At 39.2% G+C, this 24,336-nt stretch overlaps 2 protein-coding genes across 2 annotated transcripts in view; one reads left to right on the top strand and one right to left on the bottom strand.

The window, feature by feature from the left end:
- LOC143746109 (uncharacterized) overlaps nucleotides 1-10,931 on the top strand; it is a 101,146-nt gene extending 90,215 nt beyond the window's left edge. Inside the window, exons 7-8 of the mRNA XM_077237873.1 lie at nucleotides 7,930-7,998; nucleotides 8,171-10,931. Coding sequence (XP_077093988.1) covers nucleotides 7,930-7,977 — 48 coding nt within the window. The 3' untranslated portion in view covers nucleotides 7,978-7,998; nucleotides 8,171-10,931. The remainder of the gene's footprint in view (nucleotides 1-7,929; nucleotides 7,999-8,170) is intronic.
- LOC143746091 (uncharacterized) overlaps nucleotides 1-24,336 on the bottom strand; it is a 606,033-nt gene that overhangs the window by 441,258 nt on the left and 140,439 nt on the right. The gene's annotated exons all lie outside the window — the stretch shown is intronic.

The following is a 24,336-nucleotide window of genomic DNA, read 5'->3' as shown; positions in this document are numbered from 1 at the left end:
TGTTCACCTGTTATTTGTCTGAGTGTGTGTTCACCTGTTCTTTGTCTGAGTGTGTGTTCACCTGTTCTTTGTCTGAGTGTGTGTTCACCTGTTATTTGTCTGAGTGTGTGTTCACCTGTTCTTTGTCTGAGTGTGTGTTTGCCTGTTCTTTGTGTGAGTGTGTGTTCACCTGTTATTTGTCTGAGTGTGTGTTCACCTGTTCTTTGTCTGAGTGTGTGTTCACCTGTTCTTTGTCTGAGTGTGTGTTCACCTGTTCTTTGGCTGAGTGTGTGCTCACCTATTCTTTGTCTGAGTGTGTGTTCGCATGTTTTTTGTCTGAGTGTGTGTTCGACTGTTTTTTGTCTGAATGTGTGTTCGCCTGTTTTTTGTGTGTGCTCACCTGTTCTTTGTCTGAGTGTGTGCTCACCTGTTCTTTATCTGAGTGTGTGTTCACCTGTTCTTTGTCTGAGTGTGTGTTCGCATGTTCTTTGTCTGAGTGTGTGTTCACCTGTTCTTTGTATGAGTGTTTGCTCACCTGTTCTTTGTCTGAGTGTGTGTTCGCATGTTCTTTGTCTGAGTGTGTGTTCGTCTGTTTTTTGTCTGAGTGTGTGTTCGCCTGTTTTTTGTGTGTGCTCACCTATTCTTTGTCTGAGTGTGTGCTCACCTGTTCTTTATCTGAGTGTGTGTTCACCTGTTCTTTGTCTGAGTGTGTGTTCACTGGTTCTTTTTCTGAGTGTGTGCTCACCTGTTCTTTGTCTGAGTGTGTGTTCGCATGTTCTTTGTCTGAGTGTGTGTTTGCATGTTCTTTGTCTGAGTGTGTGTTCACCTGTTCTTTGTCTGAGTGTGTGTTTGTCTGTTTTTTGTCTGAGTGTGTGTTCGTCTGTTTTTTGTCTGAGTGTGTGTTCGCATGTTCTTTGTCTGAGTGTGTGTTCGACTGTTTTTTGTCTGAGTGTGTGTTCGCCTGTTTTTTGTGTGTGCTCACCTGTTCTTTTTGTCTGAGTGTGTGCTCACCTGTTCTTTATCTGAGTGTGTGTTTGCCTGTTCTTTGTGTGAGTGTGTGTTCACCTGTTATTTGTCTGAGTGTGTGTTCACCTGTTCTTTGTCCGAGTGTGTGTTCACCTGTTCTTTGGCTGAGTGTGTGCTCACCTATTCTTTGTCTGAGTGTGTGTTCGCATATTCTTTGTCTGAGTGTGTGTTCGCATGTTCTTTGTCTGAGTGTGTGTTCACCTGTTATTTGTCTGAGTGTGTGTTCACCTGTTCTTTGTCTGAGTGTGTGTTTGCCTGTTCTTTTTGTGAGTGTGTGTTCACCTGTTATTTGTCTGAGTGTGTGTTCACCTGTTCTTTGTCTGAGTGTGTGTTCACCTGTTCTTTGTCTGAGTGTGTGTTCACCTGTTTTTTGGCTGAGTGTGTGCTCACCTATTCTTTGTCTGAGTGTGTGTTCGCATGTTCTTTGTCTGAGTGTGTGTTCGCCTGTTCTTTGTCTGAGTGTGTGTTCACCTGTTCTTTGTCTGAGTGTGTGCTCACCTGTTCTTTGTCTGAGTGTGTGTTCGCATGTTCTTTGTCTGAGTGTGTGTTCGACTGTTTTTTGTCTGAGTGTGTGTTCGCCTGTTTTTTGTGTGTGCTCACCTGTTCTTTGTCTGAGTGTGTGCTCACCTGTTCTTTATCTGAGTGTGTGTTCACCTGTTCTTTGTCTGAGTGTGTGTTCGCATGTTCTTTGTCTGAGTGTGTGTTCACCTGTTCTTTGTCTGAGTGTGTGCTCACCTGTTCTTTGTCTGAGTGTGTGTTCGCATGTTCTTTGTCTGAGTGTGTGTTCGACTGTTTTTTGTCTGAGTGTGTGTTCGCCTGTTTTTTGTGTGTGCTCACCTGTTCTTTGTCTGAGTGTGTGCTCACCTGTTCTTTATCTTAGTGTGTGTTCACCTGTTCTTTGTCTGAGTGTGTGTTCACTGGTTCTTTTTCTGAGTGTGTGCTCACCTGTTCTTTGTCTGAGTGTGTGTTCGCCTGTTCTTTGTCTGAGTGTGTGTTCACCTGTTCTTTGTCTGAGTGTGTGTTCACCTGTTATTTGTCTGAGTGTGTGTTCACCTGTTCTTTGTCTGAGTGTGTGTTCACCTGTTCTTTGTCTGAGTGTGTGTTCACCTGTTATTTGTCTGAGTGTGTGTTCACCTGTTCTTTGTCTGAGTGTGTGTTTGCCTGTTCTTTGTGTGAGTGTGTGTTCACCTGTTATTTGTCTGAGTGTGTGTTCACCTGTTCTTTGTCTGAGTGTGTGTTCACCTGTTCTTTGTCTGAGTGTGTGTTCACCTTTTCTTTGGCTGAGTGTGTGCTCACCTATTCTTTGTCTGAGTGTGTGTTCGCATGTTCTTTGTCTGAGTGTGTGTTCGCATGTTCTTTGTCTGAGTGTGTGTTCGTCTGTTCTTTGTCTGAGTGTGTGTTTGTCTGTTTTTTGTCTGAGTGTGTGTTCGCATGTTCTTTGTCTGAGTGTGTGTTCGACTGTTTTTTGTCTGAGTGTGTGTTCGCCTGTTTTTTGTGTGTGCTCACCTGTTCTTTGTCTGAGTGTGTGCTCACCTGTTCTTTATCTGAGTGTGTGTTCACCTGTTCTTTGTCTGAGTGTGTGTTCGCATGTTCTTTGTCTGAGTGTGTGTTCGCATGTTCTTTGTCTGAGTGTGTGTTCGACTGTTTTTTGTCTGAGTGTGTGTTCGCCTGTTTTTTGTGTGTGCTCACCTGTTCTTTGTCTGAGTGTGTGCTCACCTGTTCTTTATCTGAGTGTGTGTTCACCTGTTCTTTGTCTGAGTGTGTGTTCACTGGTTCTTTTTCTGAGTGTGTGCTCACCTGTTCTTTGTCTGAGTGTGTGTTCGCCTGTTCTTCGTCTGAGTGTGTGCTCACCTGTTCTTTGTCTGAGTGTGTGTTCGCCTGTTCTTTGTCTGAGTGTGTGTTCACCTGTTCTTTGTCTGAGTGTGTGTTCACCTGTTATTTGTCTGAGTGTGTGTTCACCTGTTCTTTGTCTGAGTGTGTGTTTGCCTGTTCTTTGTGTGAGTGTGTGTTCACCTGTTATTTGTCTGAGTGTGTGTTCACCTGTTCTTTGTCTGAGTGTGTGTTCACCTGTTCTTTGTCTGAGTGTGTGTTCACCTGTTCTTTGGCTGAGTGTGTGCTCACCTATTCTTTGTCTGAGTGTGTGTTCGCATGTTCTTTGTCTGAGTGTGTGTTCGCATGTTCTTTGTCTGAGTTTGTGTTCGTCTGTTCTTTGTCTGAGTGTGTGTTCGTCGGTTTTTTGTCTGAGTGTGTTTTCGCATGTTCTTTGTCTGAGTGTGTGTTCGACTGTTTTTTGTCTGAGTGTGTGTTCGCCTGTTTTTTGTGTGTGCTCACCTGTTCTTTGTCTGAGTGTGTGCTCACCTGTTCTTTATCTGAGTGTGTGTTCACCTGTTCTTTGTCTGAGTGTGTGTTCGCATGTTCTTTGTCTGAGTGTGTGTTCGCATGTTCTTTGTCCTAGTGTGTGTTCGACTGTTTTTTGTCTGAGTGTGTGTTCGCCTGTTTTTTGTGTGTGCTCACCTGTTCTTTGTCTGAGTGTGTGCTCACCTGTTCTTTATCTGAGTGTGTGTTCACCTGTTCTTTGTCTGAGTGTGTGTTCACTGGTTCTTTTTCTGAGTGTGTGCTCACCTGTTCTTTGTCTGAGTGTGTGTTCGCCTGTTCTTCGTCTGAGTGTGTGTTCACCTGTTCTTTGTCTGAGTGTGTGTTCACCTGTTATTTGTCTGAGTGTGTGTTCACCTGTTCTTTGTCTGAGTGTGTGTTCACCTGTTCTTTGTCTGAGTGTGTGTTCACCTGTTCTTTGGCTGAGTGTGTGCTCACCTATTCTTTGTCTGAGTGTGTGTTCGCATGTTCTTTGTCTGAGTGTGTGTTCGCCTGTTCTTTGTCTGAGTGTGTGTTCACCTGTTATTTGTGTGAGTGTGTGTTCACCTGTTATTTGTCTGAGTGTGTGTTCACCTGTTCTTTGTCTGAGTGTGTGTTCACCTGTTCTTTGTCTGAGTGTGTGTTCACCTGTTCTTTGGCTGAGTGTGTGCTCACCTATTCTTTGTCTGAGTGTGTGTTCGCATGTTCTTTGTCTGAGTGTGTGTTCGCATGTTCTTTGTCTGAGTGTGTGTTCACCTGTTCTTTGTCTGAGTGTGTGTTCGTCTGTTTTTTGTCTGAGTGTGTGTTCGCATGTTCTTTGTCTGAGTGTGTGTTCGACTGTTTTTTGTCTGAGGTTGTGTTCGCCTGTTTTTTGTGTGTGCTCACCTGTTCTTTGTCTGAGTGTGTGCTCACCTGTTCTTTATCTGAGTGTGTGTTTGCCTGTTCTTTGTGTGAGTGTGTGTTCACCTGTTATTTGTCTGAGTGTGTGTTCACCTGTTCTTTGTCTGAGTGTGTGTTCACCTGTTCTTTGTCTGAGTGTGTGTTCACCTGTTCTTTGGCTGAGTGTGAGCTCACCTTTTCTTTGTCTGAGTGTGTGTTCACATGTTCTTTGTCTGAGTTTGTGTTCGCATGTTCTTTGTCTGAGTGTGTGTTCGCATGTTCTTTGTCTGAGTGTGTGTTCACCTGTTATTTGTCTGAGTGTGTGTTCACCTGTTCTTTGTCTGAGTGTGTGTTTGCCTGTTCTTTGTGTGAGTGTGTGTTCACCTGTTATTTGTCTGAGTGTGTGTTCGCATGTTATTTGTCTGAGTGTGTGTTCGCATGTTCTTTGTCTGAGTGTGTGTTCACCTGTTATTTGTCTGAGTGTGTGTTCACCTGTTCTTTGTCTGAGTGTGTGTTCACCTGTTCTTTGTCTGAGTGTGTGTTCACCTGTTCTTTGGCTGAGTGTGAGCTCACCTATTCTTTGTCTGAGTGTGTGTTCGCATGTTCTTTGTCTGAGTGTGTGTTCGCATGTTCTTTGTCTGAGTGTGTGTTCGCATGTTCTTTGTCTGAGTGTGTGTTCACCTGTTATTTGTCTGAGTGTGTGTTCACCTGTTCTTTGTCTGAGTGTGTGTTTGCCTGTTTTTTGTGTGAGTGTGTGTTCACCTGTTATTTGTCTGAGTGTGTGTTCGCATGTTCTTTGTCTGAGTGTGTGTTCACCTGTTCTTTGTCTGAGTGTGTGTTCGTCTGTTTTTTGTCTGAGTGTGTGTTCACCTGTTCTTTGTCTGAGTGTGTGCTCACCTGTTCTTTGTCTGAGTGTGTGTTCGCATGTTCTTTGTCTGAGTGTGTGTTCGACTGTTTTTAGTCTGAGTGTGTGTTTGCCTGTTTTTTGTGTGTGCTCACCTGTTCTTTGTCTGAGTGTGTGCTCACCTGTTCTTTATCTGAGTGTGTGTTCACCTGTTCTTTGTCTGAGTGTGTGTTCACTGGTTCTTTTTCTGAGTGTGTGCTCACCTGTTCTTTGTCTGAGTGTGTGTTCGCCTGTTCTTTGTCTGAGTGTGTGTTCACCTGTTCTTTGTCTGAGTGTGTGTTCACCTGTTATTTGTCTGAGTGTGTGTTCACCTGTTCTTTGTCTGAGTGTGTGTTCACCTGTTCTTTGTCTGAGTGTGTGTTCACCTGTTCTTTGGCTGAGTGTGTGCTCACCTATTCTTTATCTGAGTTAGTGTTCGCATGTTCTTTGTCTGAGTGTGTGTTCGCCTGTTCTTTGTCTGAGTGTGTGTTCACCTGTTCTTTGTCTGAGTGTGTGCTCACCTGTTCTTTGTCTGAGTGTGTGTTCGCATGTTCTTTGTCTGAGTGTGTGTTCGACTGTTTTTTGTCTGAGTGTGTGTTCGCCTGTTTTTTGTGTGTGCTCACCTGTTCTTTGTCTGAGTGTGTGCTCACCTGTTCTTTATCTGAGTGTGTGTTCACCTGTTCTTTGTCTGAGTGTGTGTTCGCATGTTCTTTGTCTGAGTGTGTGTTCACCTGTTCTTTGTCTGAGTGTGTGCTCACCTGTTCTTTGTCTGAGTGTGTGTTCGCATGTTCTTTGTCTGAGTGTGTGTTCGACTGTTTTTTGTCTGAGTGTGTGTTCGCCTGTTTTTTGTGTGTGCTCACCTGTTCTTTGTCTGAGTGTGTGCTCACCTGTTCTTTATCTGAGTGTGTGTTCACCTGTTCTTTGTCTGAGTGTGTGTTCACTGGTTCTTTTTCTGAGTGTGTGCTCACATGTTCTTTGTCTGAGTGTGTGTTCGCCTGTTCTTTGTCTGAGTGTGTGTTCACCTTTCTTTGTCTGAGTGTGTGTTCACCTGTTATTTGTCTGTTCGTCTGTTCTTTGTCTGTTCACCTGTTCTTTGTCTGAGTGAAATTCATCCTACTATTGTAGTAATTAAATATTCACTTAGTTTTCACCAAAGCTTGCTCTATTTTGCTGTAGATCATTAAACCGTAACGCTGCCTAAGAAGTTTGTCTGAAATCAGATCCGTGAGGAACCTTCGTGTGCAGCCATTGTGTTTTCTTTCGCTCATGTTTTGCCAGTTCGTTGTAATTGAGGAGCTGTTTACACAACACCGTTTTCAACCAAAAACGTAAAACTTTTTATGCGTTTTGGCCATTCATTTACACAACAACGCCGTTTTGGGTGCCTGAAAAACGCAAAGTTTTGAAAATGGGTTTCAAAGTTTCAAGCTTTTGAAAACATTTTCCATGTAAACAACAAAAACGTGAATCTGTGAAGATGATGACGGCATGCACATGTGTAATACATGTTCAGTCTATAGTGTTTCATCGCCATCTATTGGCCTGGAAGCAGATTATAGCGTTTTTAGTTGTTTTCGCAGATCCGTGTGAATGGGGATTGTTTTGACAATGGTGTCGTCTTTACACGGAAAACTCAAAGGAAAAACTTCTCAGTTTTAAGCGTATCGTTTTTGTGTAAACGTGCCCTGAGTGTTTTGTGCTACCTGTTACTAATTGCCCATTGTTCTAGTTGTGGAAAGGGCTGTAGTACTCGAGTCCGGTCTTGGGCTCGAGTCCGGACTCGAGAACGTTTTTCTATGGTCACGGACTTGTCTCGGACACGCTGGTATTCAGACTCGGACTTGTCTAGGTCTCGCCCACTGGTCTTGCCAAATATGGCTTTTGGTCTCAACCCGAGTCCAGGTGTCTTCATTATGTTCCCAGTAAGCACACATAAAAGCCGTTAATTTGCACGCCGTTTATTTGCTCTGGTGTGAGCCGTGATTGCGCCACAACCAGCCAGTTGTCGAGATAATTCAGAACGCGCACTCCCTGGAGTCTCAGGGGAGAAAGCGCCGCGTCAATGCACTTCGTAAATGTACGGGGTGCTAGGGACAGACCGAGCAGCAGAACTGTGTATTGATAAGCCTGCCCATCGAAGGCGAATCTCAAGAATGGCCTGTGATGGGGGGGCTATCTGGATGTGAAAGTGTGCGTCTTTCATATCCACAGTGAAACATTGCTATTATGAGGTATCACCATATGTCATCATTCTGTTTTCTTTAGATTAGAATATTATATGATATCAAGGGGAATGTCTATACTTACAAATCCTGGGTGTTGTAACACTGTTTTTGCTTTTATATCAACAAATAATAACCCAAAATGATTGTCTTGATAATGTCATGCATAAGAATTTTTTTTCCTGTCCTGGACTCGGTCTTGACTTGGACTCAGACCTTTTTGGACTCGGTCTTGACTTGGACTCAGACCTTTTTGGACTCGGTCTTGTCTTGGACTCAAACCTCTTTGGACTTGGTCTTGACTTGGACTCAACTAGTCCTGGTCTTGGACTCGACAAAAGTGGTCGTGACTACAGCCCTAGTTGTGGATTTCATCATGTGTTGTTCCTGTTGTGTGGGTCAAGACAAGTCAACCATCCTGTCATGTTACAATAGGATCTGTCATCGTAACGTCATGGCTGTATAATAGATTTTCACACGATTTACACATATGTTATCTGAACATTTGCAGCACCTGAGTAAAATATTATTGATGGATGGTATTTAATAGCTTGATTTGATTTTTTCCATATGTCCATTGATGTTTAGGAGCAGACAGATGATGCGATTTATACTGAAATTACTGCGTACAGTTAAAAACAAGGAAAAAAGAACAAGGTGAGCAAACACTTCCTTGATGTTGTTCAGCTTCACTCAACATGATAGTTTGTATTTTCTTCTTCTATGCAGTTATTCTTGATTTGTGTGATGATATGCAGTTCTTCACGAATTGTGCTCAAACAACACGCTGTAATAATTGTGGGTTAAAACAACTGTGATGTTCATTCAGGTTCGCTGTGATGATAAAGTGACGTATGCTTCCATCAGAGGAGCAAAAGCTGGATCTCAGGAGAACTGCAGTCAACTTTATGCCTCTGTGAACAAGAACAAATCAGTCAAATCAAATCAATAATTATACAAACCCCACATGAGCAGAGGAATATCAATCTAGTATACCTGAATCCTAATGGTTTCATTTTTTGTTAATACATAATGCATGATGTTTTAATGTCTTTTACATGTTAACAAACAAATTGTAATGAATTATTGTCTTTTGTTTTCTTTGTGTTCTGGCTTTGAGTTCTAGCGCTTTCAAAACTGTTTTAATAACCTTTGGTCTAGTTTTAATTTAGCAATGTGGAGCTAGTGTGACTACCGGTACATATTTTCAGTAGTATTTTCAGAGCGATGAACTCACTGTTGAGGTTTGGGAACATGTTATTTCTGGGTGTGAGAGCTCAGTTAGTTTAACCACACATGTTTTTAGAGAAACACGTGTGGTTAAAGAAGAAAGAAAGAAGAGGAAATGACATCTTAACCCACACAGAACTGATCATCTCTGAACCCAGTTTGAACTGAACATGGTAAAACAAAAATAACTTATTTAATTGATAAATAGGCAAGGCAAGTTTATTTATATAGCACATTTCATACACATTGGTAATTCAAAGTGCTTTACATAGAAGAAATTAAAATAATCAAAAGAAATCAGAGTAATTAAAACAGTTTTGAATAAAAATAAATAAATAAAATAAAATACAGTACAAACAGTCAGACGAACAGTGGCACAGTGCTCATTCAGTAAATGCCAACCCATTCTCACTCCCAAGGCGTCAACAACTGAAGCATGGTCACTCTGTGACGCATTAGGAACTCCATTGCTTTCAATGGGAAACCTGTGGCGTCAATAACAGACGCGAATTTTATCAGTAGGTAATAGCGTTGAAGAAGTCTCATTCCGAACACATCGCGATGTTTGGCATCAGGTCACGTGTGCCAGATGTTGGTAAGTAGCAAGCGTGCCGCACAAGCCCTGAAAAGTGAAGCCAAAGCGTCTCGATCGCCCCCCGGTGACCGGTCCTAGTATAGCTCATAAACCCCGCCTCCCCGTGTTATTCAATGGGACGTGAGACTAACTAAACAATTAAATTACACTTCACATCTTTTTTCCAAAGATAGTTTCTGTCATTTACTGTAGTTTTCATCAAGCTAATGTAATTTCAATTGTTTGTTTTTAAAATAAGTTTGTTTTTAGTTAGTTATTTGATGCTATAAAAACGGTGCTGTGGCGTACATTATTGACAGCTGTGATTGACAGGTTCTCTGAGCAAAGTAGTCACTGAAGCAACAAAGGACTTTTTTTCGGGATCTTTGGAGGACTGAGGAGATTGGAGCTTTAAATTTAATATCTAAATTTCTTTAATTAATTATTTCACACAGACATAATGGTTTGTTCTGCAGCAGAGGCGCATGCTTAGGCTACGCTTGATTCAGCGAGAGTGAGGGCGGGACCAGAGCTGGACGTTGATTTTGTAGTAGTATGAAGTATGCAGACTCGGAGCCTGCAGTTACAGTCCCCCACCCAGAGTCCCGCATTCTCAGACCCCTCTTTTTTCGAGACAGCGCCTCCTATCAAATTGGATCGGATAAACATGTGAAGAACTTAAGCCAAAACGTGAGTATCGTCAATTTTATTTAGCAAATCATACTCATTCGATTTCTTTTTAAATCAAACCACTTTATAGCTCATCGATACACCAACATATGAATAGTCCATTTAATATTTGTAAAGATAGTTTGTAACAAAATTTGAGCCATTATTGTATGTGCTTTCGCCTTTTTCCCCCGAAAATATTTTGATAGCTAACGTTAGCCTTTAACCTATGACTTTTTGCAGACAAGCCATTGTACAAATTTTATTACAATTAGTTGACATTAAAGTAGACCAATTAAATACATTAAGTGTGTTAATATCAAAGAATGTCATCATTAATTATTTAATCAGATTTACCGTTTGACCTTTTTTTAATTACCGGACCTTTTCTCCTAAAACTATAAATTGAATTAATTAATGCCGGAGTAATTATTTTACTTTATATAATTTATGTAGACTACTTAAATTAGTTCTTATAAAACGTAGGCTAAGTATTAAAATGAATCAATAGGCCTATTAATTTAACTGTGATATGAAGTTGTTGCCAGCCATTTACAACTCATTACAATTGCCAATACAATAGTAATCAAATGTACTATGCCTTCACTATATATTAACCAGTCTATGGTATTAACATGTGAGCTAGAATGTGTCATTTGGCCTTTTGTTTGGGTTCCTTGTTTTAATTTGTATTGACTGAAATTTGACTATACGGGCGTGGGGTGGTCTTAAAATGTATCCCTTTTTTTTAAAGATGGATATAACAATTCCAAAAATATTATTTATTATTACACAATATTTTTGACAATGGCATGTATCTTTTATTTAAGTGAAGTCAAGGAATTTGATAGAGGGAATGCAAAAAGAATGAAAAAAGAAGGAACATTCGCCTACCAGAAAGTTATTATTTTACCTTATGCATTTACATTACATTTTACATTTATTCATTTAGCAGACGCTTTTATCCAAGGCGACTTATAAATGAGGAGTTTTTTTAATGCAACTGAAGACGAGAAGTAAAATCACTAACACAATTCTTTCTTCCTTTTTGCTTTGCTTTGTCCTGTTTACAGCAAGTTGATGTTTAGGTGATCGTTAAATAAAGTACAGAATTGTTTATTATTGGTCTTTTGTCTATTCTTATTTGAGTTTTGCTTCGCATTCAAAATATCAAAAAACAGGTTCTGTAATGTTAGCATGATATAATGTTAATTAGACAATTATAGGTTGAACTGAAAGAAAAATTGGAATTTGAATTTAAAAAAAAAACATTGTAGCAATATAATATCACATAATATTTTTCAGAATATAGTTCAATCTGTAATTGTATCCCTTCCATCAGTAATTTTCTTTCAATTACACCCACGCTCAAAACATAACTACTGGGTAATTTGTTAGTCAGAGAACACAATGAGTTTTTTTGGCACATGCATTAAGCAGGGAACGCAAATATTTATTTGGATAACTTTAAATAAAATGAGACCGTAATATTGCATAATATTGTTTTCAATGGCATTTGGATAAGGGTGTTATACGATCTTCCGAAACAGCAGGAGGCGCTGTCTCAAAAAACGAGGGGTCTGAGAATGCGGGACTCTGGGTGGGGGACTGTAACTGCAGGCTCAGAGTCTGCAGCTTCATAATATTGTGATTTTACGGCTTTACTTCCTGCTCACTACCGCGCATGTCTGGTCCCGAAATCGCAACTGCGCAGACTCAAGTCCCAAGATGTCAGCGCCATATCGGGACAATGGCGGCTTCACTTCTCGCCAATGGAAGAGAACGAAGGGGCGTCGTCCATCTTTTTTTAAAGTCTATGGTAAGTAGTCGTAAATACGCTGTCCAAATAATGTTTGTTATAATGTCTTTTCTGTTTGTCGATATTAATCAGATTAGCTCTCTCATGTTCAGTCACTGCATTATATCTGTCATTTCCACGGAGGCTTTGTGTTTAATTGGTTTCTAATTCAAAACACATTAAACACTGTCTGTCACATGACGTGCTATAGGCCTAGACCTTCAATCAGAATTCTCCCTTGTATATCCTCCATCTGTTGTCATCACAGGCTTTCCGCTTCATCCTCGTCGCCAATAATGTAGTATCTTCACTATTAATCACTACATGAAAGACTACTACATGAATAGAGTTTAAGTTATTATTTTACTTTCTGTTTGCAACAGTTACAGCCACAGACATAAACACTACATGCATCCCATAGACATAATAAATACATAGACGCCCTACACTGAGAAAAACAATAAGTAGAATTTACTCAATTTTTATAAGGCAAGTTTTTGCACTGATATTTTTCAAGTAAATTTCACATTTATGGAAATTAAGTAAATCTACATAACTAAGCCGAGTAAAATTAACAAAGTGAAAAAGTAAATATAACTTGGCCTGTTAAATTATATTGAGTCATTTTTACTTACAAATCTGATGTAATTAATATAATTAAGTAAAACCATTTGATATTTTAAATACAATTTACTTGTTTTATGCAGTGCTAGTAAATTATTTAAAATTAAATGTTACTCTTATAATGTGACAAAATAATACAGTGACAATGTGCAGTTTAGAGTAATTTATTAAGAAATAAGCATCTACAGAAAAGATCACTTTGGGCACACAATTCAGCTTGTTCGGTCTCTCGCTTTGTCCCTCTCAACCGGTTTACAGCAATGAAGGCACAAAGGACTGAATGCATTTGAGAAATATCCTGAAATTAAGAAAAGAGAAAAAATAAACAATAATCAGTAAACAGCAAATACTTTTAAATTAAAAGTTAATCAATTTGCATTCACATTATTCATTTTACTCATGCCAAATCATATCAAAAACATAAAAAACATCCTGCACGACCTTACTCTCCTAGCCATTTCTTCACATTAATGCACACATCATACAGATACATTTATTTATCATGGCTACGAATTAGGAATTTGAGAGTAACTTATGCCTAAGTTACTAATTTCTCACTTGTCTTGATTTAAATAAGGCAACTAATTATTGTTATTTACAACGTGGTCACCATTTAGTAAAAGCAGGGATCATTTAATATAGTATGCACGATTTAGTAAATGAATGAGGGAATGAATTATATTGTGCACGATGAGGGAACGAAAACCTGGTCACTTTTATGGTGTATTCACACCGAACGCGAATAGAGAGTCAAATACGCGTCTATCGCGTCTAGTTAGACGGTTGAACATTCGCTCGAGTTCAAATTTTTCAACCTGCGCGGAAGACGTTCGCGGCAAACGCGTCGCCCAATTCGCGATGCCCGGCGCGAATGATGCGTCTATTCGCGTCTTTGCATTGACTTTATGTAATCTACTCACGCAAATAATTAAATTCCCGTTCGGTGTGAACACACCGTTAGGCCTATTGTTAATTCGTAGCCACGATATTTGTCATCTATAAAGAAAATTGCACACAAAATAACAAATATTAAACGAAAAGATCATGATTTAAGTAACATATACATGGTTTTTAGGCGTAATTTACTTGTGTAAAACATACATTTTTAAAACTGAAGAAAAAATAGGCCTATGCTAACGCGTCAAAAGCAAACGTTAACGAAGCTAACTTGTTAAGAACATTAAACTTTTCAAATGTATAGAATTAAGTGATGAAAACACAATGGTTGATCGTAGTTATATTTACTGAATAAATTACATCTAAAAATCCGTAATATACTGCAGTTTTTAACTGTTGCTTACCTGAGAGAAGATGGAGTGCAGATTGGAAATCCAAATCCCTCAATGATCGCGGGTTTTCTTCGTTCCGCGCATGCGCAGATTCCTTTATTCAATGACGTAAATTTTACATAATACGAATGAGTTGTATGAGAATGAGATGTTACCTGTTGAAAGCAGCTCTTATCACTTTAATAATAGTTTGTAATGAGGTCAGTGCGGTGCGGCTCATCACTTGACTAGCATGCCTGCTCCGCAATTAGCGCGAAAGCCCACGATATGTAATAAATTGTCAAAATATCGATGTAATTGGAATCAATAAGGTTTGATGATGATGTTTTAGAGCTATGAATTATCTTCAACTTACATATTTGGTCATTTAACTCCCCTGTGATGTCTCTTAACTGAGTTGTGTGTTACATTTGGCTGAGTGAATTTCGTATTAGTAACTACGTTAGATTCTCAACTGAGAATTTTGTTTTGTGTACTATTACTATTACACTATACTAACTGCATTATTATATCACCAATTTCATGTTGTTATTTGGATTAAGGGTAAATATGAAAAATATATTATGTGTGACGTTACATCCTGTAAATCTTATTCTGCTTGTAAAGAATACGAGTGATATTACTGTATATTTATATTAATGTTTTCCATAGGCCATCATAACTGGCTGTCCTCCGGGATATCTCCTTACAGGAGGCTGAGCAGGTCTTCCTTTCTGGTCCGGATTATCATTGCAGGTCAGAGTAGATTATTAATTATTTTTGCACAATGCCCAGTGCACCCTTTCGTTACTGATATTTCTGTTAACACAACAGTGACTGTTCTCTGATAACTGTTTCAGTGAAGTGGAAGATTTTAACCGACAAATTGACAAACAATTGAGGAAAGAAGGGAGACCGTTCAATTGGTGGGTGTTGCTCTTACATTTACACATTTGGAGTTTGGAATTTGGAATTAGACGTCAGTAACATGAATATTCTATTTGACTTTCTCTCTCTATAACTCCAACATTTCATAAGTGTTGAATCAGAAATATATATTTCGGTTGAACATGTTAAACAAATCTCTCTCTCTCTCTCTCTCTCTCTCTCTCTCTCTCTCTCTCTCTCTCTCTCTCTCTCTCGTTCGTACACCTTTTCCAAGGTCAAATTCAAGCACTTTCAAGGTCCATTTTAAAGCCTTTTCCAGCACCTTACACCACCGTAAATTACATACCAATACATAGTCAAAATTATGATTTAGTGTTTTTATCACATTAAAAGAGATACTGCTATAAACAGACAAAATTGTGTTTTGTAATAGCAGAAGGATCAGATATTTAAGCAAATCACACGTTTTATTTTTCAAAATGTATCACTAAGTAGAAAATGCCTATGAATAATACTTTTGATTATATTGATGTCCAAATATTGCTTCCCAGATAATATGATTTTCAGGCTGTAAAACTGAAGAAATTTCAAGGGCTGAAAATATGAAGACAGGATTTGAACAGAATATTTTACAGGCCTTGGTTTTGGGACACTGTAACGTTGAGGCAAGGACAAATAGTGAATCCAATATCAAGCACTTTTAATTAGAATAATACAAAAAGGTAATCCAGGGAAAACTCAGAACAGGAACCTCAGACAAAAACAAAAAGACAGCTAACAGCAAACATTACAACATCAAGAACTCACAAAGACTGAACTAGACACAGGGCTTAAATACACAGGCAAACAAGATAGCAAGGGGGCGTGGCTAATAAGAAACACCTGGGAACAATTGAGACACATGGCAAACAGGGAATCACATGACAGACAAGAACAAGGAACAAGACACAAAACCCAAACCGTGACAGACACATTATTGATATAGACAAGGTCTGAACAAAATCTGAGACAGTGCAACGACAACCTTACATTCAACATTCATGCAACATTCAATTTTAACCCAGAAGACTCTGACAGTGTACAGGCACCTGCCTGATAAATAGCCTATATTATTTAAAAAAAAAATTTATTTCATTGCCAAGACATATACATTTATCTACTGGAATAGAGCAGTGTAAATATTGCATGATAAGGCCATTGTCAACCTTACAGTCGGCTACTTGCATTACTCCAACTGACACGATTTCTGTTCAGCAATCAACGATTGTTGTTATATACTGAGCTAACATTTGCAGGTTTTAATTTGTGGGTAGTTGCTGTAACTTTATTCTCTACAACGGACAGTCCGGACTGCGGAGAGGATTATTGGTGCCCCACGGCCAAACCTCCAGGACCTGTACTCTTCCAGAGTGAGGAAGAGAGCAGGTAAAATCATCACTCCACTCACCCTGGACACCACCTGTTTGAACTGTTACCGTCAAGACGGCGACTCAGATCACTGGCCACTAGAACATCTCGGCACAGGAACAGTTTCTTCCCACAGGCCATTTCCCTTCTGAACAGTTAACATATCTCCCAAGGCATATGCCTGTAAGTGCAATACTCCCACTGTTTAGTGCAATATCTAAAAAATTCAGGTGATATTTATATTTATATATACTATTCAAAATACTGTAAATAGGTTCATAATCAGTAAATGTTTATTTTGACTAAACCCAACTGTGACCTTATATATTTTTGTTTTATAGTATTTTCATATTTGTTATAATTTTATTCTTATAATTTGTAGCCTATATGTTTCTTGTTGTATTTGTAATTGCATATGTGCACTGGAAACTTCAGTAGGCTACCAAGGAAAATTCCTCGTGTGTGGAAATGAACGTGCCATAACGGCAAGGGCGTAGGTTTAGGGGGGGACGCTAGGTACTTGTCCCATTCAATATTTTGAGATGACAAATTTGTCCCCACCAATATTTAGCAAGCTCCTTTGAACTGCTATTTTGATATTTGCGCTGCATTTGGATCTTTGCGCTGCTATTTGTATCGATTCCAACGGCCAGGACGACGACAGTACAAGATACGCCGTAATTTGATTGGCGGCGGGGTTTCTGACAGGCAGGCTACACGCGCGGGCCGGGACTACTTTATGTGCTTGCACTCAATGGCAGCGAGCGGATCGGGTGGTGTGTGCCTGTGTGTGTGTGCGCGCGTGGCGACGCCGACGGTAAGTTACCAGGGCTGTCTCTCTGCCTGCCATATTCAAAGGCCAGAGTAAAACATTTTAATATTCCGTTTTTTTGCCCCTTTTTGTACTTTGTAGATCAGCTATGTCACCCAAGAAGAAGAAAGGGGACATACGAAGCTTTTTTTCATAAAGCAGAGTGTAAGTAGGCAAAAATAACTAGTCACACAAATAACTAGCAGTTAGTAGTAGTGACTGACCAGGCTTTCAAATGCAGATTCTACTGTGGAAAATAGTATTAACTGGTGATCCTGGTTACCCAGGATATTGTTACAGTTAAACCTAGCTTCTGCAATCTTTCAAGGTTAGGAGCATTAATACGCTCTATGCACGAACGCTGCTGACGTATTTCCGGTAGGATCTCAGCCAGCGTCTTTACTTCCGCATAGCGCGAAGTGTATAGCGGCACAACTTTAATAAAATTCATTTTCTCAGAAACGGAGACAACGATTTTAGAAACTGATTCGCTAGTCGGATTTCGCACGATATGAGAGAATACTCACCCTCAAAGTTGTCGATGTAGGTCGAAATATATAATTTAAAGCCCTTCTCTTTCTTACTCTTATGTGTGACAGCTAACTGCCTCACAGTGTTGTTAACATCATTCACGTCAACCGCAGGAAGTTTTTGTAAACAGGTGGAGATAATGGCAAATTACACTCGCTAAGGCAAACCCGGCTTCTGACGCAGCACCGGATGTAACTGGGCGGGCTGAGACAAAACGCGGAAGCGATCGTGCATAGAGCCAATTAGGGGTGTGCAGCAAGGATAGACTCATAGAAGTCGCGCTATCATGATAGAATGCTAACTTACGTTAGCAAGTCACTGAATGTTAATTAGCCTACCTTAACTTAGAATCTTGCAGTCAACATAAACAGTGGATCATCTGAGACATTTTTCGTTTCTACATTCTGTTTAAGTAATGTATTTGTGAGTGTAGCCTACTTGCTAGACACATGTGCTGGAAAAATATGTTGGCAATGTTAAAAAGGCAAAAGTTAACACTGTTGGTTATTCAAATATAATGAATCATTATTTGATTAATAATATCCAAATAACAATATCTGGTAGGAGGGTTAAACTTGCTAGCCATAGGATAGACTACAAAATTAATTTACCATTTTGTATGCAGGAAAAGACAGCATCAAACCACAACAGATTTACATTTATTCATTTAGCAGACACTTTTTATCCAAAGCGACTTACAATTGAGAACAATAGAAGCTGTAAACCTAGGATAACAATATGCAAGTTTTATGACCCTTCCCAGTTTAATCTTATGAACTTTTTTTTTTTAAAGAATAGAATGGGGGGGGATGTCCCCACCAAACCTGAGACCAAACCTACGCCCATGCATAACGGACATGCAAAACTAACATTACATTATCACACAAGTGCTCTCACTCACTTATGGCCCTTTCAGACAGGACGCGGAATGCGTTGCACTATGAAACCCATTTATTTCAATGGCTTGCGCCGCGCAAGGACGTTTTGTTACCGAGACGATATAAGCGGATAGCAGCATTAGCGAGCTCGAGCGCACGCCGCGGTCAAAGTTAAAAATAGTTCAACCAGAGAATGTCTAATATGGGAAGAAGGTTCACTCAGTAAGCTTCCGGGTTCTGAACCGTTTGCAGTTCCTCTCTGGTTCCATATGAGGGCGCTCACAGGATGAGTGCAGAATGAATGGAGGTCTATGGAGATATACCCCTAAAAATCCACTTTTCTCAGGATATAATTTTTTGTCTAGTAATTTGAATGTTGTATTCGAAAGGAGATGCAAAGAAATTACTCATTGCTGGGTGTTAGATTTTTTAGGGTCACTCATTTGCTTTAAAAAAGTCTTTTAAAATGTCAATGACGTCATACACATCGTTCCACCAGAGATACTGCTTTACGGCTTTAGGCTCTGCACTTTCTTTTCATCTACAACACTGCTGACACAGGTAAATACACACACTAGAAGAGTTTTTGTTTTTTTGTTTTAAAAGACCACTCATAAAAATACACACACACACATTCTGGTCCTGCTTCAGATGCCACGATGCCATCAAGCGGTATCTCTGGTCGTAATCAGTCCTTCACTGACCAATTAGCGTTCATTAGCAGAATGCTAGCATGTAATGGGCATCAACAACTCAACCTGTAAGAAATCGAAAGGACATAATTACTCGTTCATTCAACTTTCGACCTATAACCCATGTTGAATTTGCAAAATCTACAATCAAATCTGAGATTTCTCAATGGCAATCGGGTAAAAGAGACAAATTTAGCCGTCTAGCTCCATAGACTCCCATTCATTTTGCACTCAGGGCGGTCGCCCCCCAGTGAAACTCTGGTGGAACTACAACCAAAATTCGGTACAATAGGGCTTAATAGGGAGTGGTCAGGCTTTCCGTATACGGGCTTTGGTTCAGCTTTTACCGCTGCGCTCTGTGACGATTACCTGCGTGGCCAATAAAAACGGGGCATCCAAACAAGCGCGGAAATCAAAATGAAAACTCCGCCTACTTTTGCTCTGGCCAGCGTAGCGCAAATCACTCTGTATCTGAAGGGCTACATTTTATTTCTTCATTTAATAAACAAACTGTTCAGTCAGATAGGTATTTGTTGTGAAAGAAATACAGTTACAATTTCAAGCATTTTATCCAAAATGTAAGCACTTTTCAAACATTTTTCAAGCATTTTCAAAGATTTCAAGCACCCGCACGAACCCTGTCTCTCTCTTTGTGTCTATGGCAAGCCGTTTTAGCTTAAATTGTACCCAGCCTTACTCGTCGTAATTGCATTTTTACTGGTAAGAATTCAATTAGAGAGCTCTCTAATTGAATTTTTACTAGTAAAAAAACTATTTAAAGATATGTATAATTGCAGAGCTCTGTAATTGAATTAAAGAGCTCTGCAATTGCATTCTTACTAGTAACAATTCAATTGTAGAGTAGGCAATAGGCAATGTAGGCAATTGTAGGCAATGTTGTAATGTCAGTCTGTGTTGCCCTCTCGTTTCATGTTAGTAGTTCCCGTTAAGTCTATTAGTCTCCCCAGGTGTCTCAGATTAACCATCGTGTTTATATCGTTTGCCCCTGAATTTAAGCCCTGTGTTTTAGTCCACTCTTTGTGAGTTCTTGTGTGTTGTATTGTTGATGTTGGTTGTTCTTTCCCTGAATCATCCCCCTAGTCTGAGTCTTCGTCGAGTTTGGATTTTGTTTAATAAAGTGTGCTGCAAGTGGATCCTGTTTCTTCCTTGTCTCAACCGCCATTGTGACAGCAACATTCAACTGATCAATTACATTGAAAAAAAGGTTTTAAATATTTTGCAAAAACATGAGACACTTTAAGCAAAACTGCCTACTGAGCAAAATTATGTCTAAAAGACGTCTTTTCAATGTCTTTGTCACAAAAGTCGCATGCTGAAAAGACGTCCACTGAGGAGCCAGAATGAAAGTTTTTATTACGTATTTTTTTGACGTGTTCTGCACGTCTGATATAGACGTTCATGGACCCTCTTCGGACAAGGTTAAAAACTAGTTCAAATGTGGCCATTGTGGACATATTTTCAACATAATTTATGGTCTCATTTAGATATAATTTATACTCTTTCTGGACCAAATAAACACTCTCAGGACGCATTCAATTAAAACCCGTGTTTATTTCAATGTAACTGCAAAGCAACTCACAGACAGTTTGTGTATTAACATCTAAACCTCTGTTAATACTCACTAAGATCTTCTGTAGATGTCTGACAGTAATAGTCAAAGTATCTGTATTTTATGTCTGTGATTAAGGGCAGCACAAGTGTCTGAGCCAGAAAGTCTTTCCTTCAGATCTGGTTTCTCTCATGATCCAAAGATGTGTGATTTGCAGATGTGTCTTTTACGTTCATGACTTTTGGACAAACACAAACTGTCTGTGAGTGCATCATAATGCATCATATTTCCTTCTTGAGCATCAGTGAATGTTTTCACCCTTTGTAATAGTTGTGTCTGAGTCCCTCGGTTGTCCTCGGTGTGAATAGATAGATCTCAACATCATAGTCACTTTTGGAAAGGGTTCAAAATGCAAAATATGCTGAAAAACCAATAAATGTGCAGGACCTGGAGGATTTCTAAAGGACAGTGGTGCTCATGTGACCAGCGTCGGCCAATAGTGAGGCTGCGTTCTTACGTAGAACCCGGAAGCGCTGCACTGTTTCCTACATCAACAGCGTGGGAGAATGACATGAAAGAGAAGAGATTTACTGTTGTAGATACAGTGTTCAAACTATACCATGTCCTTCAGGGGAGCCCACTTGTTTTTTTGTGTTTTTTTCACCATGGGGTATTCGTGCGATTGCGTTTGCGTCCAAAAGAAGACTTACAATGACTTGCATAACAGCTACAAGTGTATGCACTACTTGCTTTACGCAAGCACTTTATAGGAATAGGATAAATCACCATACAGGATTTACCCTATACTTTATCGACACGAATTGATAGGGCAAACAGCCACCCACAAATAGTCTATAAATAGTCTGTCTTTGAGTTCACACGAACAAGTTTAAATTACTTGCCAGGCTACAGAAGAATACTACAACTCCTCCGTTCAATTAGGCCTAAGACCTCGAGAGTCACACAGACCTATAACAACCCAGCCACAACACATAGTTGGGAATAACATGCCTTACCTTAACAAAGAATTGACCACTACGCGTAGATCAGTGGACTGGCCTCCAACGTTTAAATTTTTTATACAAATCTTTGAGTTAACACATGACTAAACATGAGTGGAAATTGCACCGCAGCGCCTCCACACCTTGATGCTCATGACAAGAATAGCGTATAGTTATCTTTATTGGTTTAAATCGCCAGCATGAATGAATGATATTTCTGCTATTTTACAAATAATAATTCACGATGATCACATTACACAAAACTGATATTGCACGTCAAAATAACACATTGTCAATATTTTTTGAGACCCCCCAAAATTCTACAAATTACGTTTTCAGGGGAGCCCATGTCTTATTAAGGGGAGCCGAGCTCCCCCTAGCTCACCTGTAGTTCACACCCTGTGTAGATATATATGTTTTGGCAATAAAAGTGTCATGAAAATACTGGAAAATCTAGTCTGACACACTGTTTTCCTTTATAGAAACATAAACATGTTCTGACCTTAAGGTTAAACACAGTGATGGCTGCCGATAGAGGGCGCTATAGGATGCCGTCCTCCCTGAGCCATACACACAAAACAATAATAAATTATACATTAAGTGGTACCTTATTACACACTTTAACAGTCGAATTGCAATATTTTTTTTTTAGCTAAGGACGGTTATATCACCTGTCAAATGTCTATTTAACAATTACATTCAGGCCTTCGCTGCTGACGGTGTGATTTTTAGTTTGTTACGCCCAACAAAAAATCTTAGCACCAGCCCCCACAAGTTAAACGTGCAAATTAACTTGCTTTTCATGTTGTAATAACTACAAATCGAAATGACCTTTTACTCATTTCACAGCTCAACAGCACCACACAGATTGGGCCCTAACACTCTGTGCAATGCAGTGCCAAGCGCTACGCAAGTGTTTTTTTGCTAGTTTCAGCCTGACAGTTTTCATTTTCACGTCCTGTGCCATGTTGTTCAAATAGCAAATGCATTAGTGCCCAGTGTGCACCCATGGGTGTGCTGGTCTGAAAACCAGGTGTGTGTTCAGGCGCATTGTTGGTGCGTTGCTATTTTGAGGAACTGAAATAGACTGAGCCATTGACCAACTGAAACTGGTCTAAAGTCAATGGCGCAGTATTTTTCTTTTTGGTATTTAAAGGGCGTGTAAATAGTGAATCCGCCATGGCACAAGCGCAGCTTTTAAAGGGAATGGGAGATGAGACTCTGATTGGTTTATTTCATGTTACGCCCAAAACACACCCATTACTGATTAAGAGAATAGAGACAAAACACACCCATCACTCATTAAGAGAATAGGGACAACCCTTTTAGACCATGCGCCGGGACCACAGACCATTTTACCCATCATTAAACTAACACTGTAAAAAATTGCTGTAAAAAAACAGCCAAATTTTACAGTAACATGCTGTTTTCCATTAAAACAGTAATATACAGTAGAAAAAATGCATTCGGGGTGATGTTTGTCGTTTTCGAGAAAGTAGCCTACAGGAAAATACTGTGAATTAACAGCGCTCAGAGTCGACACTCAGAGGCTGTGTTCCAAATCACACCCTCTTTCACTATTCCTTACGTTAGTTCACTAATACAGTCCACTTGACTGAGTGAATAATTCAGTTAATTTTTTAAGTTAATTGAGACCCTGGTGAACACCTGCTGTTAACAATCAGAATCACTAAAGGAGAGAGGAACAAGAAGAACAGAAAAAAAGATGAAATCAAGATGAAAGACATTAAATCTTAGCAAAAGATCTCAGCAGAGGAGAATTAAACATCTCCACAAACAGCATTACCAGCTTCACTTATTACTAACCAGACTGACTTTATTTCTGTCAGACATCTACAGAAGTTCTTATTAAAAGGTGACAGAGGTTTAGACATCATTTTATTTTAATTTGATGTTACCATAATGGTAATCAGTGATTGCTTTAGTTGGGCTCTTGACCCTTGACTTTACGTCATTAGTTTTTCTTCGGCTACTGTAACTGTGATTTTTGAAATACACTAGCTATGGCACAAAGCTGAAGAGAACAGGATGACAATGGCTGTTTGTTTACAGTCACAGTCATCATATAATGGCCTGATTCACACAGTGATCTCATGTATTGCCTAACATTGTTAAACGGTTGATGTTTTGAATTTCAGATTTTGATGTCATTGTGATTTTACAAATTGAGATTTATTGGGGATTTGACAACCTGTGTAAATATTAATGATTTTAAAAAGTTTATACTTAGAACATTTTGAACTTCTTAATCAGCCAGACACACACAGGCATCAATAATCGACGTATAAATCTCAACAATGGTGACAATCATAAGTTGTATGCTGCAATGCATGTTGGGTACCAAAAAAAGCCATGACTCCCAGCATGCATTGCTGCATGAATAAATTATGCAGCTGAATTGTCTGGTTATTTGCTTTATTTTTTAATTTTGCTTTTATTTTTGCTGTTGGTTCTGTGTTGACTTTAAATAGTGTGTTTTGTGATGTTCAGATTTGATGTTATCTTTTTTGTTGATTGTCACCATTGTTGAGATTCATTGGCTGATTATTTATGTTTGTGTGTGTCGAAGCATTGCCATAGTTCAACATTTTGTAGTGAATTATGAGTTTTAAAATCCTTCATAACTTATGCAGCCCTGCTTGTTCTTTTACTGTAGTTTCTACAGTAATCTACACATTAAGAATAAGGAATAGACACAGGCTGTGATCCAAACATTATATAATGACATCCTAATCATAGACACCTGATCTCATTTTTGTTGGCTTTGTTTTTGCCAAAACAAATGTGTTTTACAAAAACACAGTTAGAGCAGGCAAAGAAATGTTAAGGTTTAAGTCAAGGGTCAAGAGCTCAACTAAAGCAAACACTGATCTCCATAATGGTAACGTCAAATGAAACAAAAATACCATATAAACCTCTGTTAATACTCAAAAGGATTTTATGTAGACGTATTTGTCAATATGTCAGTCTGGTTAGTAATAAGTGAAGCTGGTAATGCTGTTTGTGGAGTTGTTTAATCCTCCTCTGCTGAAA

This window comes from Siphateles boraxobius, unplaced genomic scaffold (assembly GCF_051911475.1).
Source record: "Siphateles boraxobius isolate OS27281-9 unplaced genomic scaffold, OSU_SipBor_1 21, whole genome shotgun sequence".
Lineage (NCBI taxonomy): Eukaryota > Metazoa > Chordata > Actinopteri > Cypriniformes > Leuciscidae > Siphateles > Siphateles boraxobius.
This window is presented reverse-complemented; position numbering and strand designations above follow the sequence as displayed.